This window comes from Scyliorhinus torazame, chromosome 19 (genome assembly GCF_047496885.1).
Source record: "Scyliorhinus torazame isolate Kashiwa2021f chromosome 19, sScyTor2.1, whole genome shotgun sequence".
Lineage (NCBI taxonomy): Eukaryota > Metazoa > Chordata > Chondrichthyes > Carcharhiniformes > Scyliorhinidae > Scyliorhinus > Scyliorhinus torazame.
Genome location: NC_092725.1, coordinates 45976988 through 45995143, shown reverse-complemented (window position 1 = coordinate 45995143; position 18156 = coordinate 45976988). Strand labels below are relative to the sequence as shown.

At 45.8% G+C, this 18156-nt stretch overlaps 1 protein-coding gene across 4 annotated transcripts in view; it reads left to right on the top strand.

The window, feature by feature from the left end:
* The window catches only part of braf (B-Raf proto-oncogene, serine/threonine kinase), a 202240-nt gene that overhangs the window by 92425 nt on the left and 91659 nt on the right, over window positions 1-18156 (top strand). For all 4 annotated transcript variants that reach the window (XM_072484234.1, XM_072484233.1, XM_072484232.1 and 1 more), the window contains exons 6-7: window positions 3960-4108; window positions 14315-14434. In XM_072484234.1, coding sequence (XP_072340335.1) covers window positions 3960-4108; window positions 14315-14434 — 269 coding nt within the window. The remainder of the gene's footprint in view (window positions 1-3959; window positions 4109-14314; window positions 14435-18156) is intronic.

Sequence of the window (18156 nt, the reverse complement as noted above, 5' to 3'; positions counted from 1 at the left end):
TGAAAATGGGACTTTAGCTGATAAAAAGCTTGTTGTATTAAAACTGCATAGGCAATTTGCGTATCCGTCTCCTTGGAGGCGTAATCATTTATTAAAGAATGCAGGGGTAAGGGATGAAGACTATACTAAATTGATAGAACAAGTTCGTGATCGCTGTGAAGTTTGTAGGAAGTACAGAAGGACACCAGCACGACCGATAGTAACCGATAAAATGGATAGGGACAGGAATGGGCCCACCGGCAAAATTCTTTACGGACAATGGGGGAGAATTTGCAAATGATGGGTTTAGGGATATGTGTGAAAATGTGAATCTCACAGTTATGAATACGGCTGCAGAAAGCCCATTTAGTAATGGTGTGTGTGAAAGAAACCATGCATTAATAGATAACATGCTCTGGAAAACTTTGCCAGATAGACCAAACTGCAAGCTAAATTCAGCTTTAGCATGGGCGGTACATGCAAAGAATTCATTGCAGATGGATGGGGGCTATAGTCCCTATCAATTAGTGTTTGGTAGAAATCCTAAAATTCCGTCCAATTTAGATGATCAGCCTCCAGCTTGGGAAGGGACTACAATTAGCTCTGCCTTTGCTGAGCATTTAATTGCATTACATAGCAGTAGAAAAGCTTTTTTGGAAGCAGAAGTCTCTGAAAGAATTCGCAGAGCTTTAAGACATAATGTACGGCCATCAGATATCGTTTTTCAGCAAGGAGACATAGTATACTATAAGAGAGACAATTTTAATGAATGGAAAGGCCCAGGGAAGATCATAGGCATAGACGGCAAAACAATTATTTTGCAACATGGCAATCAAACTGTTAGGGTACATTCATCAAGGATAATGGGTACAGATTACAAATTTTCAAATTTAGGCAGAGCAGACAGACATGACGAGGAACCAGAGTCATCTGGTACGCACGTGTTACAGAACTATGAGGACCAGTTAACTGATGTAGACAGGGTTTCTGTAGAGGAACGCAACACGTCTGATGAATTAGAACAGGCCATTTTTCTGAAAGGACAACTGCCAAAAGTTGGTACAAAAGTGACATACTTGCCTGAAGGGTCTAGTCAATGGAGGATGCAACTGTTATTAGTAGAACAGGGAAGGCCACTGGAAAGTATAAACATTGGCTGACTGTACAGAATTCAGGGGAGGGAGTCAAGACAATGGATTGGGAACGCGAAGTTCAAAAATGGAGGGCACAGAAACGCAGTGCCAGTTCAGATAGTACATCGGATAGTGAAGAGGCCCGCAGGAAAAGGTCGAGAACTATTGAAAGGACATCCCATATCAGAAGGGATAGATCAAGCAGTAGCAGTACTGAACGAGATACCAGGCGGGAGAGGGGACGTAGTTTATCAAGATCTCGGAACTACGAACTGTGAATACTAATAGGAGTAGAAGCCCACATGCACGTGAGATTTTGGTGGCTTCCAATAAATTAGATGAAAAAGTTATCAAAGATGCCAAACAGCAGGAACTACATAGTTGGTGTGAATTTGGGGTATCCACGGAAGTACCAGATAGGGGACAAAGAGCTCTATCCCACAGATGGATTTGCACGGAAAGGGTTCTTCTGGATGGAACTTACAAGGCAAAGGCCAAGCTTGTGGCAAGGGGATTTGAAGAAAACTTGGATGATCAGGATTTAAGGGTAGATTCACCTGCGGCAGGAAAGGTTATTTTAGAGATGTTCTTGGCTTTATTAGCCACAAAGGCATGGGAATGCAAATCTATAGATATAAAAGCTGCCTTTTTGCAGGGGCATCAGCTCCAGAGAAACATTTTTCTCTGTCCTCCTAAAGAGGCAGCTAACACCGAAGGGGTACTCTGGAAGTTGAACAAATGTGTATATGGATTGAATGATGCGTCTAGAGTCTGGTACTTTTCGGTAAGGTCAGTTTTGTTAAAGTTAGGCTGTTGCCAGTTGGAAGCAGATCCGGCAATGTTTTACTGGCACTATAATGGAAATCTTTGTGGCATCTTTATGATGCATGTCGATGATTTTTTGTGGGGTGGCACTAGTGATTTCGAAGGTATTGTAATCTCGGTTGAGGAAAGAATTCAGGGTTTGAAGTCAGGCTTCCGGTGCATTTAAATATATTGGACTGGAAATCGGACAGACTACGTTAGGGGCAACTTTACGTCAGCAATCTTATTTGGAAAGCATCAGCCCAATAGCAATTAGTCGTAGCCGGGTTTCAAAAAAGACGCAATGGTTTCAAAGATGGAAAAAGAGCAACTGCGAAGTTTAATTGGGCAACCAAATTGGTTAGGTAGACAGACTAGACCGGACGTGAGTTTTGATGTCTTAGAGGTGAGTACAAAAATGAATGATCCCAAAGAACAAAGAAAAGTACAGCACAGGAACAGGCCCTTCGGCCCTCCAAGCCCGTGCTGACCATGCTGCCCATCCAAACTAAACTCTTCTACACTTCCTGGGTCCATATCCCTCTATTCCCATCCTATTCATGTATTTGTCAAGATGCCCCTTAAATGTCACTATCGTCCCTGCTTCCACCACCTCCTCCGGCAGCGAGTTCCAGGCACCCACTACCCTCTGTGTATAAAAACGTGCCTCGTACATCTCATCTAAACCTTGCCCCTCGCACCTTAAACCTATGTCCCCTAGTAATTGACCCCTCTACCCTGGGAAAAAGCCTCTGACTATCCAAGAAAAAGCCTCTGACTATCCAGGAAAAAGCCTCTAACTATCACAAAGTGGAAGACCTAATAAGCGTTGGTCAAACTAAAAATGCAGGAGTGTGTTTTGAGGTTCCTGGTTTTAAGTGACCGTAGGCACTTGAAACTCATGGTTTATAGCGATGCGTCCTATGCAAATTTATGTGATAGGGTTTCAAGCGCAGGAGGTTTTATAATTTTCCTTTTGGGTAACAATGGTAAATGTTGCCCTCTTGTGTGGGAAACAAAGAAAATAAGGAGAGTTGTCAAAAGCACTTGGCTGCTGAGATGTTAAGCCTTGTAGAGGAGGTGGATATGGCCTTTTATATATCTCAGATATTGACAGAAATTTTGGGATTAGGGGATTTGGGTAATATACCTATTGCATGTCACACTGACAATAAATCCCTGTGGGAAAATGTGCACTCTACAAAAAGTGTCAATGCAAAAAGGTTAAGGATAGACATCGCAAGTTTTAAGCAGAGGGGAAATAGCAAAAATTAAATGGGTCGACAGTAGCTATCAATTGTCAGACTGTTTTACAAAAAACGGGGGCTAGTTCACAGAAACTTTTGGATATTGTTAATGAAGGACGCCTGTTTCTGTGACTTTTTTTCTTTAAAAAAAAAAATGAGGAAAAAAAAGAAAAGGGGGGAAATTGCATGTGTGTTTTTGAGTTTCTTGTAATTTTGTTTTCACCTAATTATTTTTTTTCTGCAAGGAAGGGGCGACTGTTAAGTAATGGGTTAAGAGACACTGCAATTAGGTGTCTCATTTATGTTAAGTATCCAATAATTGACACTGATATGTAAAGCGGCTTCAGGTGGCCTTTGTGTCAGGTGATGTGAAGATAGAGTTTTGTGCAGAGTCTGTTGAAGTGAAATAAATGTGTTTGTGAAAAGGAGAAGAACCTTTGACTCTTTATACAATAGCAGCTAAATGTCTAACATATTCGCTCAGTGGGCTAGACAGCTGGTTTGTGATGCAGAACTAGGCCAGCAGCATGGGTTCAATTACTGTACTGGCTGAGGTTATTCATGAAGGCCCTGCCTTCTCAACCTTGGCCCTCAACTGACGTGTGGCGATCCTCGGGTTAAACCACCACCAGTCAACTCTCTCCCCTCAATGGGGAAAGCAGCCACCTGGGAATATGGCAACATTACCTTCATATAAAACTGACCTCAACACTGACTCCAGTGACAGATATGTTGAATTGATCACATCTGGATCTATCTCCTGTCAGTATATAACTTTTATTATTTCCCCTTTCAGGTGCGAAAGACTTTTTTCACGCTGGCGTTCTGTGATTTTTGCCGCAAACTGCTGTTCCAGGGTTTCCGTTGTCAGACATGTGGATATAAGTTCCACCAACGCTGTAGCACGGAAGTCCCCCTCATGTGTGTGAACATTGACCAGCTAGAGTAAGTACAATCACACCACAAAAGAGACAGTGGTCATCATGGGTCAAGGAAATAAAGTCTTTGAATGATATTTTTGAGTGAGAACAGTCTGGAGCAGAAGGTGACCATTCGGCCCTTTGAGTCTGCTCTGCCATTTAGAGTTAACTCTGGATGATGACTCCTCATTGGGAGCAATCAGTACCTTTCTATAGCTTTCTTCTGGTCAGCTTATGAAATCTGAAAGATACCTTGACCTTAACTAGTATAAAGGATGGCTTAGATGAGATGAGTGTAATGTGCCCAGGTTAACTGAGAGTAAAAACTCAGACAGGAAAACAAGCATGAAGAAGATGCAAAGAGGCTGACAAGGGATGTGGAAAGCCTATGTGATAGTAGGAAAGATAGAAAATCAGAATATTTTCTAAATGGTCAGGGACTGGCAAATTGTGTTGTACGTAGTGAACAGCCTGATCTTGTACATGAATCATAGAACATCAACATGCAGGCACAACAAGCAGTTAGAAAAGCAACTGATATGTGAAGAACAAAGTACAATACAGCACAGGAACAGGCCCTTCGGCCCTCCCAAGCCTGTACCGGTCATGATACCAACCTTTGCCAAAACCCTCAAACACCAAAGTTGTTACCCTTTATTCCAAGGCGACTGGAGGGTAAGAGTAAAGAAGCCATTTTGCAAGAGGGAAGTTGGTGGCATTGTGGTAATTGGACTAGTAATCCAGAGGCCCAGGTTCATCTCCTAGGGGACAAGGGTTCAAATCCCACCACAACAACTGGTGGAATTTAAATCAAAGTAATAATAAACCTAGTAATGTTGATGGCGACAAACATCATCAATTGTTGTAAAGGCCCATCTGGAGACGTGCATTCCTTACCTGGTCTGGCCTACAAGCAATATGGTTGACTCTTAACTGACCTCTGAAATATAGAAAAATCGAAGATAAGAGCAGGAGGAGGCCATTCGGCCCTTCGAGCCTGCTCCGCCATTCGTCACGATCATGGCTGATCAAAGAAAATTACAGCACAGGAACAGGCCCTTCGGCCCTCCCAGCCTGCGCCGATACAGATCCTTTATCTAAACCTGTCTTCTATTTTCCAAGGATCTACTTCCCCCTGTTCCCCGCCCGTTCATATATCTGTCTAGATGCATCTTAAATGATGCTATCGTGCCCGTCTCTACCACCTCCACTGGCAAAGCGTTCCAGGCACCCACAACCCTCTGCGTAAAAAGCTTTCCAAGCACATCTCCCTTAAACTTTCCCCCTCTCACCTTGAAAACGTGACCCCTTGTAATTGACACCCCCACTCTTGGAAAAAGCTTGTTGCTATCCACCCTGTCCATACCTCTCATAATTTTGTAGACCTCAATCAGGTCCCCCCATAACCTCCGTCTTTCCAACGAAAACAATCCTAACCTACTCAACCTTTCTTCATAGCTAGCACCCTCCATACCAGGCAACATCTTGGTTAACCTCCTCTGCACCCTCTCTAAAGCATCCACATCCTTCTGGTAATGTGCCGACCAGAAATGCACGCAAATGTGGCCTAACCAAAGTCCTATACAACTGTAACATGACCTGCCGACTCTTGTACTCAATACCCCGTTCTTTGAAGGCAAGCATGCTGTATGCTTTCTTGACCACTCTATCGACCTGCGTTGCCACCTTCTGGGTACAATGGACCTGAACTCCCACCAGATCTCTCTGCACATCAATTTTCCCAAGGACTCTTCCATTGACCGTACAGTCCGCTCTTGAATTACATCTTCCAAAATGCATCACTTCGCATTTGCCTGGATTGAACTCCATCTTAAATTTCTCTGCCCAACTCTCCAATCTATCTATATTTTGCTGTATTCTCTGACAATCCTCCTCGCTATCTGCAACTCCACCAATCTTAGTATCATCTGCAAACTTGCTAATCAGATCACCTGTACTTTCGTCCAGATCATTTATGTATATCACAAACAACAGTGGTCCGAGCACAGATCTCTTTGGAACACCACTAGTCACCTTTCTCCATTTTCAGACACTTCCTTCCACCAATACTCTCTGTCTCCTGTTGCCCAGCCAGTTCTTTAACCATCTAGCTAGTACACCCTGAACCCCATACGACTTCACTTTTTCCATCAACTGCCATGGGAAACTTTATCAAACGCCTTACTGAAATCCATGTCATCTACAGCCCTTCCCTCATCAATTAACTTTGTCACTTCCTCAAAAAATTCGATTAGGTTTGTAAGACATGACCTTCCCTACACAAAACCATGCTGCCTATCACTGATAAGTCTATTTTCTTCCAAATGTGAATAGATACTATGCCTCAGTATCTTCTCCAACAGTTTGTCTACCACTGACGTAAAGCTCACGGGTCTATAATTCCCTGGATTATCGCTGCTACCCTTCTCAAACAAAGGGACAACATTAGCAATTCTCCAGTCTTCTGGGACCTCACCCGTGCTCAAGGATGCTGCAAAGATATTTGTTAAGGCCCCAGCTATTTCTTCCCTCGCTTCCCTCAGTAACCTGGGATAGATCCCATCCGGACCTGGGGACTTGTCCACCTTAATGCCTTTTAGAATACCCAAAACCTCCCCCTTTCTTATGCTGACTTGACCTAGAGTATTTAAACATTTATCCCTAGCCTCAACATCCGTCATGTCCCGCTCCTTGGTGAATACCGATGCAAAGTACTAGAACAAAGAACAAAGAAATGTACAGCACAGGAACAGGCCCTTCGGCCCTCCAAGCCCGTGCTGACCATGCTGCCCGACTAAACTACAATCTTCTACACTTCCTGGGTCTGTATCCCTCTATTCCCATCCTATTCATGTATTTGTCAAGATGCCCCTTAAATGTCACTATCGTCCCTGCTTCCACCACCACCTCCGGTAGCGAGTTCCAGGCACCCACTACCCTCTGTGTAAAAAAAACCTGCCTCGTACATCTACTCTAAACCTTGCCCTTCTCACCTTAAACCTATGCCCCCTAGTAATTGACCCCTCTACCCTGGGGAAAAGCCTCTGACTATCCACTCTGTCTATGCCCCTCATAATTTTGTATACCTCGATCAAGTCGCCCCTCAACCTCCGTCGTTCCAGTGAGAACAAACCGAGTTTATTCAACCGCGCCTCATAGCTAATGCCCTCCATACCAGGCAACATTCTGGTAAATCTCTTCTGCACCCTCCCTAAAGCCTCCACATCCTCCTGGTAGTGTGGCGACCAGAATTGAACACTATACTCCAAGTGTGGCCTAACTAAGGTTCTATACAGCTGCAACATGACTTGCCAATTCTTATGCTCAATGCCCAGCCAATGAAGGCAAGCATGCCGTATGCCTTCTTGACTACCTTCTCCACCTGTTGCCCCTTTCAGTGACTTGTGGACCTGTACTCCTAGATCTCTCTGACTTTCAATACTCTTGAGGGTTCTACCATTCACTGTATATTCCCAACCTGCATTAGACCTTCCAAAATGCATTACCTCACATTTGTCCGGATTAAACTCCATCTGCCATCTCTCCGCCCAAGTCTCCAAACAATCTAAATCCTGCTGTATCCTCTGACAGTCCTCATCGCTATCCGCAATTCCACTAACTTTTGTGTCGTCTGCAAACCTACTAATCAGACCAGTTACATTTTCCTCCAAATCATTTATATATACTACAAACAGCAAAGGTCCCAGCACTGATCCCTGCGGAACACCACTGGCCACAGCCCTCCAATTAGAAAAGCATCCTTCCATTGCTACTCTCTGCCTTCTATGACCCTAGCCAGTTCTGTATCCACCTTGCCAGCTCACCCCTGATCCCATGTGACTTCACCTTTTGTGCTAGTCTACCATGAGGGACCTTGTCAAAGGCCTTACTGAAGTCCATATAGACAACATCCACTGCCCTACCTGCATCAATCATCTTTGTGACCTCCTCGAAAAACTCTATCAAGTTAGTGAGACATGACCTCCCCTTCACAAAACCATGCTGCCTCTCACTAATACGTCCATTTGCTTCCAAATGGGTGTAGATCCTGTCTCGAAGAATTCTCTCCAGTAATTTCCCTACCACTGAAGTAAGGCTCGTCTGTAGTTCCCTGGATTATCCTTGCTACCCTTCTTAAACAGAGGAACAACATTGGCTATTCTCCAGTTCTCCGGGACATCACCTGAAGACAGTGAGGATCCAAAGATTTCTGTCAAGGCCTCAGTAATTTCCTCTCCAGCCTCCTTCAGTATTCTGGGGTAGATCCCATCAGGCCCTGGGGACTTATCCACCTTAATATTTTTTAAGACACCCAACACCTCGTCTTTTTGGATCTCAATGTGACCCAGGCTATCTACACACCCTTCTCTAGACTCGACATCTATCAATTCCTTCTCTTTGGTGAATACTGATGCAAAGTATTCATTTAGTACCTCGCCCATTTCCTCTGGCTCCACACATAGATTCCCTTGTCTATCCTTCAGTGGACCAACCCTTTCCCTGGCTACCTTCTTGCTTTTTATGTACGTAACGTACTCATTAAGAATCTCACCCATTTCCTCTGACTCCACGCATAAATTCCCTCTTTTGTCTTTGAGTGGGCCAATCCTTTCCCGAGTTACCCTCTTGCTCCTTATATACGAATAAAAGGCTTTGGGATTTTCCTTAACCCTGTTAGCCAAAGATATTTCATGACCCCTTTTAGCCCTCTTTATTGCGCGTTTGAGATTTGTCCTACTTTCCCGATATTCCTCCAAAGCTTCATCAGTTTTAAGTCGCCTAGATCTTATGTATGCTTCCTGTTTCATCTTAGCTGTACTCACAATTCCACCCGTCATCCATGGTTACCTAATCTTGCCATTTCTATCCCTCATTTTCACAGGGACATGTCTGTCCTGCACTCTAATCAACCTTTCCTTAAAAGACTCCCACATTTCAAATGTGGATTTACCCTTAAATAGCTGCTCCCAATCCACATTCCCTAGCTCTTGCCGAATTTTGTTATACTTGGCCTTTCCCCAATTTAGCACTCTTCTTTTCGGACCACTCTCGTCTTTGTCCATTAGTATTCTAAAACTTACTGAATTGTGATCTCTATTCCCAAAGTACTCACCGACTGAAACTTTAACCACTGGCCGGGATCATTCCCCAATACCAGGTCCAGTATGGCCCCTTCCCGAGTTGGACTATTTACATACTGCTCTCAAAAACTCTCCTGGATGCTCCTTACAAATTCTGCTCCATCTACGCCTCCAACACTACATGAGTCCCATTCAATGTTGGGGAATTAAAAATCTCCCATCACGACCACTCTATTGCTCCTACATTTTTCTATAATCTGTCTACATATTTGTACCTCTACTTCACGCTCGCTTGTGACAGTTAGTGACAGTTAAACCCAAAACATATTCAGTGTTTCCCTCCCTACCTCCTCCTCTAACCAAAAAAGAAAGCCTGTAGTAAAGTCCCAACAATGTTACTGCACCCTTCCTATTTCTTAGCTCTACACATATTGCCTCAGTGCTCAAATCCTCCATCGTGCCCTCCTTAATACACAGCTGTGATATAATCTCTGACCAGTAATGCAACTTCTTCACCCCTTTTGCCTCCCTCTCTATCCCTCCTGAAGCATCTATACCCTGGGATATTTAGTTGCCAGTCTTGCCCTTCCCTCAACCAAGTCTCAGTAATACTAATAGCATCATATTCCCAGGTACTAATCCAAGCCCTAAATTCATCTGCCTTACCTGCTACACTTCTCGCATTGAAACAAATGCACTTCAGACCACCTGTCCCTTTGTATTCATCATATCTTCCCTGTCTACTCTTCCCCTTAGTCACATTGAGTTTATTATCTAGTACCTTACTGGCTTTAGTTGCTGCCTCTATACTGACCTCTAACGTCCTAATCTGGTTCCCATCCCCCTGCCACATTAGTTTAAAACCTCCCCAACAATGTTAGCAAAAGCACCCCCTGGGACATTGGTTCCAGTCCTGCCCAGGTGTAAACCATCCGATTTGTAATGGTCCCACCGCCCCCAGAACCGGTCCCAATGTCCCAAAAATCTGAACCCCTCCCTCCTGCACCATCTCTCAAGCCACATATTCATTCTGACTATTCTTGAATTTCTACTCTGACTGTCTCATGGCACTGGTAGCAATCCTGAGATTACTACCTTTGAGGTCCTACTTTTTAACTTATCTCTTAACTCCCTAAATTCTGATTGTAGGACCTCATCCCGTTTTTACCTATATCGTTGGTGCCTATATGCACCACGACAACTGGCTGTTCACCCTCCCCCTTCAGTATGTCCTGCAGCCGATCTGAGACATCCCTGACCCGTGCACCCGGGAGGCAACATACCATTCGGGAGTCTCGTTTTCGACCACAGAAACGCTGTCTACTCCCCTTACGATTGAATCCCCTATGACTATAGCCATGCCAGTCTTTTTCCCGCCCTTCTGTGCAGCTGAGCCCGCCACGGTGCCATGAGCCTGGCTACTACTGCCTTCCCCTGGTGAGTCATCTCCCCCAACAGTATCCAAAACGGTATACCTGTTTTGGAGGGAGATGACCGCAGGGGACACCTGCACTGCCTTCCTGTTCTTTCTCTGCCTTTTGGTCACCCATTCCCTGTCTCCCTTACCAATCCTAATCTGCGGTGTGACCAACTCACTGAACGTGCTATCCACGACCTCCTCAGCATCGCGGATGCTCCAAAGTGAGTCCATCCGCAGCTCCAGAGCGGTCATGCGGTCTAACAGGAGCTGCAGCTGGACACACTTCCCACATTCCCAGTCAGGGGCATCGGCCGCGTCTACTGAACTTCTACATTGTGCAAGAGGAGCATAACACGGGTCTGGGATCTCCTGCCGTTTATACACTCCCAACAGTAAGTTTAAAAAAAAAAAAATGTACTCCCTTTCTCAGTAAGCACTCACTCAGCAACCACTGCGCCCCCATGTTAACACCTCAGGGAAAAGATAAACTACTTACCAGTCACAGCCAATCACTTACCTGCAGGCTGTGACGCCACGGTTCAACTTCTTTCTACCTCTACCTGCCCTCGAGTCTCCCTCTTGATCTTTACTCGTCTGGGATCCTTACAGTGATTGTCTTTCTTTTTTGGTTAGAGGAGGAGGTAGGGAGGGAAACACTGAAGAAGTGTTTTGGGTTTAACTGTCACTTGACAACAGCTCCTCCACAAACCACCTTTTGGATGCAGTGATCGCAACGCACGGATGGAAATTTTCCCCGCAACAGCCAATCAGCAGCTCCGCTCTACTGCCCTCTGCTGGATGCTTGCCTTGACTTGAACACCTAGGGTGTCTTGCTCAGGTGCACTTTCTGGATGCAGTGACCGCAATGCACGGATGCAAATTTTCCCCACAACAGCCAATCAGCAGCTCCACTCTACTGCCCTCTGCTGAATGCTTGCCTTGACTTGAACACCTATGGTGTCTTGCTCAGGTACACTTTCTGGATGCAGTGACCGCAATGCATGGATGCAAATTTCCCCCGCAACAGCCAATCAGCAGCTCTGTTCTACTGCCCTCTGCTGGATTGTCCAACTCAATAGCCTAATCCTGCTTTCTCCCCAGAACCCTTTATCCTATTCGCCTCAAGTGCCATATCTAACCGCCTCTTGAATCCATTCATTGTCTTAGCCTGTCTCCTCATCTCTGTCCTAAATGGTCTACCTCGAATGCTTAGACTGTGACCCTTGGTTCTGGACACACGCACCATCGGGAACATCCTCCCTGCATCGACCCTGTCTAGTCCTGTTAGAATTTTATAAGTCTCTATGAGATCCCCCCTCATTCTTCTGAACTCCAGCGAGAACAATCCTAATCTAATCGATCTCTCCTCATACGTCAGTCCCGCCATCTCCGGAATCAGCCTGGTAAACCTTCGCTGCTCTCCCTCGAGAACAAGAACATCCTTTCTCAGAAAAGGAGAACAAAACTGTACATTATATTCTAGGAATGGCCTCACCAAGGCCCTTTTTAATTACAACAACACAATCTTGCTCCTGTACTCGAAACCTCTCGCAATGAAAGTCAACATACCATTTGCCTTCTTTACTGCCTGCTGCACCTACATGCTTACCTTCCGCGACTGGTGCACAAGGACCAGCAAACCACCCAGTTGAAGGGCAATTAGGGATGGGCAACAAATTCTGGCCTTGCCAGCGACGTCCACATCCCACAAAATAATAAATAAATAGAAAATTGTCCAGGATCTTGGTAAGACCACACTTCGAGTAATGTGTGCAGCTTTGATTTCCTTACCTAAGGAATCCATACTTGCTTTAATGTGATGAAGGTTCACTAGTCTGATTCCTGAAATGAAGAGATTGCCCTATGAGGAGAGATTAAGTAGACTGGGCCTATGAATAGGGTTCTACGGCCGCACCAGCCTAGAGGCCACACATTCCCACCTGAGTTCAATGGACCGTTACATGGTCCCAACTGTGGCGATCTTGTGGCAGGTAGGGCAGAAAAATGCAGTCCTATATTTCCTCTAATTTTGAAGAATGGAAGGTGTTTGAAGAGATATCTGGGAAGTCAAGAACTAGGGATAACAATCTCTGAATAAGGAGTTGACCACTGAGATGAGGATAAATGTCTGCACCCATAAAGGATTGTGAAGTTTTGGATATTCTACCGTTGAAAGCTTTGGCTGTTCAGTCATTGAGTAGATTTGAGTGCAGAATTAATGAATGTTTAGGTTAAAGAGAATCAAGGGATAGGGGGGTTGCTATGGTAGAAGATCAACCATGATTGCAAGTGCGAGAGGCTGAATGGCCTACTCCTCCTATTTCTCACATTCTTACCTGCGAGTCCAAAACTCCCACTCGGCAAATTTGTGAACTTGAATTCAATAAATGTAGTCACTTGTGGCCTTGAGAATGATTGTTGTTGAGACCCAACTGGTTCCCTAATGTCTTTCTGAGAAGGGAACCTGCCATCACATCTTGGCTGGGCCTACACCCATTGATCCTAATAATGTTAAGGCCCAGTGAAGGTCATGGCCATGCCAGGGCAGCTTGGGAAGGGCAATGCAGCTTTGTTGGCAGAGAATAGAACAAGTTGAGTTAAAATTAAAGCAGGTCACTGGCTCCAGTCGTCACCTCAAATAAGTGAGAATGTAAGTTCCTCAAGGATTTGGTCTGCAATTTGTATTTCTGAGGCCCCAATTCGGAGGACAAGATCAAAGTATGCTTATTCTGTAAGTATTGTTTCGAGCTAATGTTGTTGCTTTGTGTGGCACTGTTTGGCACTAAGCTTATTTAGTAAGCTGCATGTACAAATGCAAGTTGTTATTGCAAATACACAATGGAAAAGGCACTGGGGATGGATGAATTCATGCACAATGCTGGTTTAGCTCAGTTGACTGGACAGCTGATTCGTGATGCAGAGCAAGGCCAACAGCGTGCGTTCGATTCCCGTACCAGCTGAGGTCATTCATGAAGGCCCCACCTTCCCAACCTCATCTGAGGTGTGGTGTCCCTCAGATTCAATCACCACCAGTCAGCTCTTTCCCTCAAAGGGGAAAGCAGCCCATCGTCATCTGGGACTATGGTGACTTTACTTGTCACATCACATTGTCCACAACTGTGACTGAGCTGTAAATGATCAGTGCTTGCCCCTAATCGTACACAACTCACTCCAGAGTCAAGCCAGATTTGCAAGCACGTGACCTCAACTTGTATTTTTGAGTCAGATTGTTGTGGGGTTAAGCCCCACTTCCAAAGGTTTGAGATTTAATCCAGGCAGACACAATGAGGAAGTGCCATTTGTTGGATGAGATGCTAAACCAAGGCCCTACCGATCCTGTCAGGCGGGTCCTATGGCGCCATTTGAAGAAGAGCAGGGAACTCTCCCTTGTGTCCTCATCAGTGTTGGTCCCTTAACTAACTTCATAAAATAAATTATCTGGTCTTGTACCTCATTGCCTGTGGGTTCTTGCTATGTGCAGATTACCTGCCATGTTCTGCTATAAGTGAACAGTGACTAAATTTCACAAGTGTTTCATTGGCTCTTAATTACTTTGGGATGTCTTCAGGTGTTATATAAATAAAAGTTTTCTGTTTTACCTCTTGTGCAGCAGTGTGTGTTGATTTTATTAATCTGGCAAAAAATGTATTGCTGCAATAGTGCTGAGATTTTCTAATTCTTTCCCCATCCTCCATTTCTCCTGGCTTCTTCTTTGTCTATCTTCCTCCAGTTTGCTAATCCTTTCCCGAATCTACGAGAACCATCCCATTACACAAGACGACGTGTCGTCCGGAACAACTCCACCAGGCTCGGGGATGTATCCTTCAGTCCCACCCTCCGATTCCACAGGGTAAGTCCTTTGCAGGAGTCCCTCTCTTTCTCTTCCTCTCTCCTCCAGTTGCCTCATGGTGCACTTTATTTCTACAATTTGCAGCTCTTAAGTTCGCTGTGTCAGACCCACAACTGTTCCACCGGTTGTGAGCTGGAGAGTGGTGAGCCGCTCGCCAGTTCACCAGACATTTGCCATCAAAGTTTGATCACCATTTGCACTAATTGATGCAGGAAATAGCTGAGCTGGAGGATGTTATCACTGTTGCCTGTGCTCCTCTTGCCTAACCCCACTCCTCGCGCCTACCCTCACTCCTCACACCTATCCTCACGCCTATCCCCACTCGTCACGCCTATCCCCACTCGTCACGTCTATCCCCACTCGTCACGCCTATCCCCACTCCTCACGCCTATCCCCACTCCTCGCGCATATTTCCATTCCAACCCCATTCCTTTTTAAAAATAATTTTAGAGTACTCAATTCATTTTTTCCAATTGAGGGGCAATTTAGCGTGGCCAGTCCACCTAGCCTGCACATCTTTGTGTTGTGGCGGTGAAACCCATGCAAATACGAGGAGAATGTGCAAACTCCACAAGGATAGTGACCCAGAGCCAGGATCGAACCTGGGACCTCGGCGCCGTGAGACTGCAGTGCTAACCACTGAGCCACTGTGCTGCTATTCCATCCCCTTCCTCATTCCTATCCCCATTCCTCATACCTATCCCCACTCCTCTCGCCTACCCCCACATCCCAAGCCCACCCCCACTCCTCGGACGTATGCCACTCCTCGTATCACAGGGTAGATGTCATGGATGACTTTAACTTTCCAAATATTGATTGGAACCACTATAATTCGAATAGTTTGGATGGTGCTGTTTTTATCCAATGTGTGCAGGAGGGTTTCCTCACACAATATGTGGATAGACCGACAAGAGGCGGGGCCACATTGGATTTGGTACTGGGTAATGAACCGGGCCAAGTGTTAGATTTGGTTGTGGGAGAGCACTTTGGAGATAGTGACCACAATTCGGTGACTTTCACTATAGCAATGGAGAGGGATAGGAACATACGGCAGGGCAAGGTTTATAACTGGGGGAAGGGTAATTACGATGCAATTAGGCAAGAATTGGGGAGCATAAGATGGAAACAGGAACTGTCAGGGATAAGCACAATTGAGATGTGGAGCTTGTTCAAGGAGCAAATACTGCGTGTCCTTGATATGTATGTCCCTGTCAGGCAGGGAGGAAATGGTCGAGTGAGGGAACCATGGTTTACAAAAGAGGTTGAATGTCTTGTCAAGAGGAAGAAGGGGGCTTGTGTAAGGATGAGAAAACAAGGTTCAGTTAGGGCACTTGAGGGATACAAGAGAGCTAGGAAGGAGCTCCAGAAAGGGCTTAGGAGACCTAGGAGGGGGCATGAGAAATCCTTGGGTAGGATCAAGGAAAACCCCAAGGCTTTTTACACTTATGTGAGGAATAAAAGAATGACCAAGGTGACGTTAGGGCCGGTCAAGGACAGTAGTGGGAACTTGTGCATGGAATCTGAATATATAGGAGAGGTCCGAAATGAATACTTTTCTTCAGTGTTTACAAAGGAGAAGGGCCATGTTGTTGAGGAGGATAGTGCGATACTGGCTGGTCGGCTGGAGGAGGTAGATATTTGGAAAGAAGATGTGTTAGAAATTTTGAGAAGCCTGAGGATAGATAAGTGCCCTGGGCCTGATGGGATATATCCTAGGATTCTTTGGGAGGCGAGGGATGAGATTGCAGATCCTTTGGCTTTGATCTTTATGTCCTCACTCTACAGCAATAGTGCCAGAAGACTGGAGAGAGGCAAATGTTGTCCCCTTGTTCAAGAAATGGAATAGGTATAACCCTGGGAATTATAGGCCAATTAGTCTCACTCGGTCATAGGTAAATTATTGGAGAGGGTCCTGGAGCCCAGTCACCAGCGGTGTACCACACGGATCAGTGCTGGGTCCTCTGCTATTTGTGATTTTTATCAATGAATTGGATGATAGAGTTAAAGGTTGGGTTAGTAAATTTGCTGATGACACCAAGAATGGTGGAGTAGCGGATGAGGTGGAGGGCTGTTGTAGGCTGCAAAGAGACATTGATAGGATGCAGAGCTGGGCAGAAAAGTGGCAGATGGAGTTTAACCCTGATAAGTGTGAGGTGATTCATTTTGGTCGGACAAATTTGAATGCGGATTACAGGGTTAACGGCAGGGTTCTGAAGAATGTGGAGGAGCAGAGAGATCTCGGAGTTCATGTCCATAGATCTCTGAAAGTTGCCACCCAAGTGGATAGAGCCGTGAAGAAAGCCTATAGTGTGTTAGCATTTTTTTTTTAATAAACATTTTATTGAGGTATTTTTGGTATAGTGACAACAACGAAATAAACAATATACATAAACATAGTGCAAAAGCCATTTACCTCGCGTACAGGTCCCACACTTATTGACCCACTACTGTACTCTAAACTACTCTTTCCCCCCCCCCCCCCCCCCATCTGCTGATGATTAATATCCTGCAAAGGAGTCGACGAACGGTTGCCACCTCCGGGTAACCCTAGCAGTGACCCTCTCAAGGCGAACTTGATTTTCTCCAATCAGAGAAAGCTAGCCAGGTCTCCGACTTCGGGGGCTTTGAGTCCCTCCAAGCTAATAGTATCCGTCTCCGGGCTACCAGGGAAGCAAAGGCCAGAACGTCTGCCTCTTTCTCCTCCTGGATTCCCGGGTCTTCTGACACCCCGACAATCGCCACCTCTGGACTCAGCGCCACCCTTGTTTTTAACGCCGTGGTCATGATGTCCGCAAACCTCTTCCAAACTCCCCTAAGCTTTGGACATGTCCAAAACATGTGGACATGGTTCGCCGGACCTCCCGCACATTTTGCGCACCTGTCCTCCACCCCAAAGAATCTGCTCATCCGGGCCACTGTCATGTGAGCCCGGTGAACAACCTTAAATTGTATCAGGCTGAGCCTGGCACATGTTGCAGACGCGTTGATTGTACTCAACATACCTGCCCATCAGACCATCCACTATCTCACCTCCCAGCTCCTCCTCCCACTTGTGCTTCAGCTCCTCGGTCTGCATCTCCTCCGACCCCATAAGCTCCTTATAAATGTCCGAGACGCTCCCTTCTCCTACCCACCTTCTGGAAACTACCCTGTCCTGAATCCCCCTTAACGGTAGGAGCGGGAAGGTTGACACCTGTTTACGAAGGAAGTCCCGCACCCGCAGATACCTGAATTTGTTTCCTCTCGCCTACCCAAACTTCTCCTCCAGCACCCTCATACTCTGAAAGCACCCCTCTATAAACATATCCCCCATCCTCTCAATCCCTGCTCTCCGCCATAACCGGAACCCCCCGTCCAGACTCCCCGGGGCAAACCGGTGATTATCACAGATTGGGACCCAGACCGATGCTCCCACATGCTGCCTCCACTGGCCCCAAACTCTCAGGGCCGCCACCACCACTGGACTGGTGGAGTACCTTGCTGGCGGGAACGGCAGAGGCGCAGTTACCAACGCCCCCAAACTGGTGCCCTTGTATGAAGTCGCCTCCATACGCACCCAGGCCGACCCCCTCCCCCACCACCCAATTCGCATTTATTAACCGGGGGATTGAGTTTAAGAGCCATGAGGTTATGCTGCAACTGTACAAGACATTGGTTAGACCACATTTGGAGTATTGTGTGCAGTTCTGGTCACCTCATTATAGGAAGGATGTGGAAGCATT